The 8,732-nt window shown below is 38.9% G+C and overlaps 1 protein-coding gene across 1 annotated transcript in view; it reads right to left on the reverse strand.

Moving 5' to 3' along the window:
• Positions 1-1,679: 1,679 nt before the first annotated feature.
• The window catches only part of LOC107568677 (kin of IRRE-like protein 3), a 104,741-nt gene continuing 97,688 nt past the window's right edge, over positions 1,680-8,732 (reverse strand). Inside the window, exon 3 of the mRNA XM_016254656.1 lies at positions 1,680-1,834. Coding sequence (XP_016110142.1) covers positions 1,680-1,834 — 155 coding nt within the window. The remainder of the gene's footprint in view (positions 1,835-8,732) is intronic.

Here is an 8,732-nt window from a genome sequence, read left to right on the forward strand (position 1 = left end):
ATAATGACTGCACAGCAGGAGAGAATCATGATAAACAAAACAGCCCATACATCATCGCATTCAATTCATTTCCACCAATTATTTCACCAATCACATATTTGGAAACTGATAGTGGTGAATGATGTTCTGGTCATAAATTGCTTCTGATACTGGTAGTAGTGGGATTTAGGCAGGGGCGTAGCGATCATTTCAGAAGTAAGGAGGACATTTTTTTTATCTCTTACTTTTGATTGGCTAAGGAATCAAATACACTTCTGGACAATTACCTATAACTTATATTATTAATTAAATAATATTTTTCCTATATTTTCCTAATGGCAGTTTTATGGTTTGTTTATATTCTACACTTTTTTCTTTTTTTTCACAGAATAAGACAGAAAATATATTTTATAGTTTCTATAGGCCACTGTAATAAATGCTAGGTCAGTTAGCACTGCATTATTCAGATACTTTGTATTACCTGGAAACGACTTGAAAAACACACACAGACCATTTATTGTCGCAATTGTGCATGTATTGTCTTTACGTTTTGTATTCAGCTTTGCTACAGAGATAGCTGGATGCCTTTGTCCATATTTGGGATTTCCTGCACGTCATAATTTATTTATTCTATGAGTTTGTTTTGGACTTTCTGTGCGAGAGCGTTCTCTGGCTTCCAGTATGAATGAAGCATACACTGCACGAGAGTGTTTGGCACTCCGTAATGTTCACATCTTCTTATTTTGGATACGAATAAAATGCCAGGTCATGCATAGACTATCTTTTCTCTTTGAATTTAAATTTTGATTTTTTTTCACACTGGCCCCTGAAAAGCTCTGCGTGAACACACTTGCCCGAAAAAGGTGTGGGGATGAATTTACGTATTATTAAAAGGGCGTATTCCCCCGCGTATTCTACTCCCATGGATTTAGGTGACTGTTTTGGTCCTTGTAATTAGCAAATAAGTCATTTGTAAGGGAGAGCAACCTCGGACCACATAATTTGACTTCTTTCTTTCTCTAATTTCCCTCACTACATCCTCCCATGCAGGTCATTATTTTCACTTTTCATTAGTGGAGATCAATAAAGCAAATCACATTCCAGTCTGTGAGCACATGTGCTTCGTCTCTTACCCCACCACTTCCATAACACCACCACAATCCTGACCCCAGTTGTGCCCACTGGTGCAAGTAAGAGCTAAAATGTACTGGGTGTGGGTGGTCTTTCTTCAGAGCAGATAAACCTACCAGGTGGTTGATTACAACCTCGGAACAGATAGCGCTGTTGCTGCCCAATATCGCAGAAACAGCAACACTGAATAATAACCCAATAAAACTTAATTAAGATTCAAAGACCTCTCTGGTTTAATAATGAAGACAGTGGGATTTGCAGCAGGAAATTAAAACTGAGAACTTATGGCACTGCAGGGGAGTTCGGTCAGTGAAAAATCTATTTTTAATACTGTACATTATTCTTCGCTGATCTCATAGTTTGAGATCATTGCAATCAGTCTTTATTCTGATTTAATTTGTGGATGCTATTTGGAAGATAATTAGAAATTAAATACATTTTTTTTTCTGTTTCTCTTTAAAAAGGGACTTTTGAGAATGCAAATAAGCTTTTGCTGAATGGCATATGCATGCAAATGCTATCGGCAGGACTACTTTGTTGGTCTTCACGTATACCACCTACGATTGAGACTAACCTAACACAGTGAGTCGAGCAGGACGGGACCTCATGGCGGCCTGGATGGCCTGGCACTCGAACATGGCATCATCCGTCAGCTCCACCCTCTGGATGCGAAGGTGGTGCTCACCAGATCCGTGATCCCCAATCACAGCGTAGCGAGGGTAACCTAGAAAACAGGGAAGTTGACTGGTTAATGCCCCGAGACCATCAGTGACTGCTTTAAAAATATGTTTTTTTTTTAAACGCTTCTGGGTAGATAAAATCCAGTGAAATTGTACCTTGTCAGTTTCAGAGCAGTATTAACTTAGCACCTGAATTAAAGTGGCTTTTTAGTCGCTTCATGACAGTGTAAGGTAATCCTCGAATGCCACAGGGAGTTAGTGTTGGCGGCTGATGCAATGCTGGCTGTTTGTTAGCAACAGCTGCGATATCAAAGGACATCAGTTGAATTTATTGTATATTATTTGTATATGAGATCTCTAGAAGGGATAATGAAGTAGAAGATTTCATTCGCTTTCATGGATGATTGAAAAACAATGAAAATACCGATTTCTTTTTACCCACTTTTTATGTCCTCCGTATATAAGTCCAGTCCAAAGGCTTTTTTCTACTGCAAAGTGAAAAGACTGACGACTTGTGTCTCTCGGGACAATAATAATAATAATAAATTCAAAAAAACAAAAAAACAATGTGAGACAAGAATCGGTTCAAAAACACATCTATGACCATTCTAAAATAAACGAAAGATGAGCAGATATGTGAGGATTTCTAATGGTTGGAGTACGACTTTCTGCTAGTTGTGGTGAGACTTTCTGCCGGTTGGAGTGAGACTTACTGATGACTGAGGTGAGACGGTTGATTGAGGTGAGGCAGTCTGCTGGTTTTGCTATAATATGTTCAGCTGGTCCTCAGGAGCGCTGCTCTAGGTGTAGCCCTTAGTAAGCAGCACACAGAGCCAAGAAGATTGAGATGTGTTGCACCGATGCAGAGGAATGGTGATTTGCGGTTTAATAATACACTCAGTGGGATGTATTTCAGGAAAAACTGACTGTTTTACAATAGCAAGCAAATCCGAGGGCCTTTAAAACACATCATCAGGCTATTTGCCGGGAATTTGCATATGGAGAGAATGCAGAAGCTTGGTTTGTCACCACAGAAAATGTACAGTATGGGAGGAGATACCTCCCCTAACCTCTCCGAATGAATGTCTTTAACGGATCTCAGGAGGCAAAATACTCCTAATTATGAGAGATTTGCTATTTACTGTGAGACCCCTAAAAAGTGCTGTTAGTGCAGTTTCTCTTTCCAAGTCAAGACGGTAACTGATGCTTGATGGGCGATACGGACTTAATGGCGTCAGAAGCTGATCTCAGTGGATTTCTCTACAGAACCAAGTGCTGTGCGTTTATCCCTCGATTGATTTCAATATTGCTTTTTATGTGGCTAAATTTACACCTTCAAACGTGTTTTCGCTTCCAGTTCCTGCTTCCAGTCTCCACGGAGCAGCCATTTAAATCTTTCCCAGTGAATGACCTGTGGCAGCATATTTATTTTTACAGCATCCATCGATATGATTCATGTTCGCTCCAGAGAATTCTCTGTGACATAATCGTCATGCACCCTCGTGCTCTCGGGGCACTCGACGCGAACAAGTCTGTTTTCTATTTAAAGTGTTGTTGGCTTCGAAAAGCATATCTGCTTTTCAAACTGAAAGGTTTAAAACAGCATGTGATTTTGTGGTTGATTGGGTTTATATAACCGACTCCACTTGTTTAGAGATGTATCACCCGTTGTCAAATTGAAAGGGTGTCCTAATATCACCTAGATCTCTTCGAGTACTGTGTGGTACGAAGACCAACCTATTTCTGAGCTCTACCACGGGCTATTACCACAGCCATCACTGTAATCTACAGAAATGAGGCTTGAAAGAGGGATGTTTAACATATTGCTGTAGAAAGGAGTGAAAAAATAGACTGGACTGGACTAATGGCTTTGAAGTCCTTGAGCCTGGCTGTTGAAATCACTGTGCCAGAAAATGCCAATTATTGCCTGTTGCCTCATTGGATCCCATTCACTTTTAATAGACCATGAAGTGTCTCTCATTTTCCCTATTGAGGAGAGAGCAGCAGACGATTATGGTGCAATGTGTTTTATCTGCCCACATACAGCTTTTAATTTCTCTAAGTGAGTGGGAGACAGAAAAGAGGCAGAATAATCCAAAAAACAAACATTTAATAAGCCATCAAAACAGACTGTGCCCACATCATTAAGTGGACTACTTTGGAAAGTTGTTTTGAAGGTCTTTCAAAGAATATGCCGATAATTAATCAATTAAGAAGAAAGGCTGTTATGTAAAAGGAATAGCTTATGTTGACATCGGCCAATTATTTACTTATATTTGACCTTACTTTTTTCTGCTTGAGAATGTAGAATTTTTGCTCCTCGTTCTGTATCTGAGCAGCTCGAGAGTAAACAAATATAAAAGAAAAATCACAAATCAACCCTTTAATATCTCACTTGTTTATTCTAGATGGCAGAAAGATTAAATGGAGCGATTTTCACTTACAGTACGTCTCATGCTTTTTATAAGTGATTCAAAATAATCTCATATGTTTATTTGAGAGTTGCAGAAGATCTCAAACTGTGATTTCAAAGTCTGTAATCAGAGTTTCTATATGAACTCAAGTGTTAATTCAAATATAAATATCTGAGTTGTGCTATCCACGTTAATTGTATTCTCCAAGTCAGTATTCATACTGTACTGTATGTTGCAGTTATGTAATTTGTGGCAGTCTGAAAAATCTGCAGTTGAAACTCACATGAAGCATTAATTAATACTCCATTATGTCTTCCAATTGAGCAAACTTTGAGCAATACAATTAACTGTGGCAACTGTCAGGTTACAATTCGAGGACTGTAATGTGAACATAGCCAAATCAAGTGCTGTTTATGGTGGTGGCAAGTTAAAGCAAGGGAAGCAAACTGAGTAATTTTAATGGCCATTGGCTTGGTTCGATATTGTGTTTATTCTTGATGAGAGATTGATGGGTTTGTTGCAGGCGGCATCTATTGCCACTTAATGTCTAGGTCTTATTCCTCAGATGGATGCAGAATATATGCACTGGCTATTAAAGACATTACTGATTTATCAAGCTCTATTAATTCACAGTAATTTGCAAAATTAACTACTTCAATATGCCTTGGCATTGACTTGCTAATGGAACCACAAGTCACAGATTCTGCAGAAATGCACTACTTTGACACATATAAATATACACAAAATACTAATACTAATACTAATACTTGCTGAGTGAGTCACTTCTATCCACAGGGAAGTTACAAGTTACATGCACGCACACACACACACACACACAAACCCTCACAAAAAAAAATAATAAAGCACATTTAGACTTTGAGTGCTTGAGTTTGAAATCAGTGGGAATTTACTTCCTGCAGTGATCTGTAATAAAATGAAGGAGCAATCCTAGCTAGTCTTTGTGCAAGTCGACACCAGTCAAATAACAAACAATGATTGACTGTGATCTAGAGATTACATCCACCCACCTGTATCATTATCTGAGCCGGACCCTTGAATACAAATGCACTGCCTTATAAAGCCAAATATTGTGCCTATCATTGATGTTCGCTATGATGCACATTTCATCACTCCTCTGGATATCTCTTAGATTAATCTATCATTGTATAAATCATGCATGCTTCACCCAAGAAATGCACAGCAGAGGATGTCAGAGAGAAGAATAATGCTGTCATTGATCACAATTAATCCCTAAGACAACCCACGTCAAGCAAAGCAAACAATATAAAATAGCCCCATTAGAGTTAATGAATCCATCAGGACAGGAAAGGATTAGTCTTTATGTCGGATCGATGGAAGGGGGAAAGGGCCGTGAATGGAGACGTGACGCAGTGATTAATAGTCTCGGGAATGAGCGAGTGTATCTGCCTGACGGCTCAAGCAGAGGAAATGATTGAGAGAAAATGTGTTAATTACATACACAGCATTAATTTTCTCCCATTTGGTTTGATTCTTAAGATTCAGGGTGCCAAGGTTAGGATACATTTTGTAGAAAGCAGGGATAATAAAGTATGGTACTTGAGTTCCAAGTCACGGCAAATCAATACAATACAATGAAAAAAAAAAGATTTAATGATACTAGAGGGGGAATTCCAGAAAGCAAGTTTAACTAATGGTCACATTTGCCCATAACTCTCAGTTGATTAACCCATACCTTGCTTAATTTGTACAGTATGCTAGTTCCAAAACACGTCCCAGAGTAAGTTCAGACAACTCAGAGTATGTTTAACAGAGTGACAAATCAACAAGTCACCAAGGAAACAGACGCAAATAATGTGTGAGGTGACAATAAAATATAATATAATAAATATATTAGAATAAATTAAAATAAATAATACTTTGTTATAATAGTGTATATATAATAAATATTGCAATATATCACTTTATCCACACCCACTGGAGTCTCGTCAGTAGGTCACACGCGCGCTGATAGCTCTGCAGTAAAGTAACCCTGGAACAGAACTTGCTCCTGAGCAGGTTTCTATGGCAGGTTGCTATGGCTACTTACATACCCTGGACGTTACCTCCGTTTATCTGCTTACTTACTCTTAAACATACCCGGGTATTTCACATAACCTGCTTTACAAAATACCCCCCAGCTCTTCTAAGTTTTAGTAGAGTCTCTGCCAATTTAAGAATTTAATTTAATTTAATTTTGTTTAATTTAATTGTATTATTTTATTTTAATTCTGCACTCATAACTAATCTTTTAATATTGTTCTTTAGCTTTAATTATTAGTAGTAACTTAAAAAATATATATATATTTGCTAGTTCTTTACTAATACTTTTTGTTGCATCAAAACTGGTATTGAGAAAAATGAAACTTCCTGGCATTGATATCACCTACTGAAAATGTTGATGCTGTGGAAATCCTAGTAGAAATGGACATTTGACATTGCTCTGTGACTATGGAGCTTCCTGTAGATTTTTCCTTTTTGTTCTCCCACAAAATGTTGGCTTTGAACTGAGCAGCACAAATCCGAAAGCTACTGTTTGGATTACTGATGTGCTAAGAGTGTAATTAAAACAATGCGTCAGAATTGGAATCAGCATGCTTCTTGGCTCTTTATGTCCAAGCATGCTTGTGCCATCTCCCTCTTTGGTTCTGTTTGCGTATTCACGTTTACACCAGCAATGCACACAATGCATATTCATGACTTTTATTTGTGTGTTTGTGACAGCCTTGAGCTTATGTCTTTAATTAGAACCAGGAGCAAAAGGAGCTCCGCAAAGAATGTGGAGACTGATATGAATCAGCCTCTTTTGTCTGCTGATTTATTAAACATATTGTTTGCGATTTCTCAGCTGAGTCAATGTTCTCCCGAACTGAAACTGCACTGAATGTGACAAGCCTCTTCCATGAATAGCAGAGTAGGCTGATATTGAAATGTTGCGTTAATGTTGTACTTGCCTCTTCTTTTTTTAATGTGTGCAGCTGCTGGCTTAGAGTACGTAGTCATCGATGTGTCAATTTTCTTTATTGGATGCAGTGTTACTTGTTGATGCAGGCAAGACTGATAAAAGGAGCAGCTGTGCAGAGTTTTATTCTCTAAAGTGTCATTCATGTCAAAGCAGTGCACCTCCGCCCTTGTACCCAAAGTTTGCTTTTAAAGAGCTCTTTTGTCTTAAGCACGGGCTCTCGGCAACTCGGAAAAAAAATTACATGCCATAAAAAAAGAGAGACGGAGAGAGCGCAGAACTTCATTGAAATTCTTCATGGCCCTCTGAGGTCTGGCCCGCCATTGATCCGCATAAAGAGCTAGATGGGGCTGGCTCGCCTCGGATTGGGTTGGCCCTCAGCTCCCGGCCGTGACTGTTAAACTGCAGCTGATGTGCCGTTAAGTGCCGCTTTCTGTCTCTTTTCTCATAATCGCGAAGCCCGCAAATGCAGAACCTCTTCTCACCTATAAACCCCCACCCTGGCTTCAATTCACTCTCTCTTCCTCTTTGACCACTTTTAAAGATCTTCTCCCAGTGTTTACACTGCCAGGGCCTAGCTCCCAGGAGCCTGATAATAACAAACTTGGGAGCAGAACAGATTTATCAGGGCTCAGTTGCCTATTGGGGTCTAATTAAAGGCCACTATCAGTGCCAAAATTGCACAGAGCAGAAGCCACTGAAGGTCAGAGGCAAATAGACCTGTGATCTCCAGTGGAATACATATTTAATTTTAAGAATAAGCCCAGCAAATGTTTTTAAAGAGGCCAACTGGGCTTTACATCATGCTTCACACTGGAAATATCCCAGGACGCAAAGCAGAGCTGTATCTGTGCTAGGAAAATGGAGTAAAACGTTGATTTACCCTTTATGCTGCTCATATGGGAATCGTTCTAGCATTGAGACCTTTGTTAATCTACACTTTTCAAAATGATGCTTACACCTGCTCTTTCCCCACAAGGATTCCATGCGCTGTAATCCAGGAAATCCAATGCAAACGTCATAAAGGTGAACCAACTGTTTCCGACCAACCTGAATATGAAGTTTGTGATGTTCTAAGTCTGTAGGCGGACAGAATGGGAATCCAATGGTTGTTAGCATGAATTAAGCAATCAACTTACCCAGACAAGCAGCACTTTGCAAGTGGGGATGAGCTACACACTTCACAAGCTATCAACCGTTAAAAGTACTTAAGCGGTTATATTTTAGTTGCTCTTGTCCTTCTACGCCTGACACCAATTGGACAGTTTTTAAAAAGCAATCACACCCTCCAGCTTAAACGTGTGTACCAAAGTCAACTTTAATTAGCAACCTGACAGTTGCAAAAACCAATTTAGTTATTTGAGAGGCAGATGAAGACCGGCTGCTAGTTGAAGCTTAAAATTAAATCAAATTTGTTGGAGCTGTGGACACTATTGCCTTTATATTCTGTACATACACACACACACACACACACACACACACACATATATATACATATATATATATATATATATATAATGCTGGTCATCTAGCCTTTCAACCTTTCAA

This window comes from Sinocyclocheilus grahami, unplaced genomic scaffold (assembly GCF_001515645.1).
Source record: "Sinocyclocheilus grahami isolate Dianchi unplaced genomic scaffold, SAMN03320097.WGS_v1.1 scaffold1271.1, whole genome shotgun sequence".
NCBI lineage: Eukaryota > Metazoa > Chordata > Actinopteri > Cypriniformes > Cyprinidae > Sinocyclocheilus > Sinocyclocheilus grahami.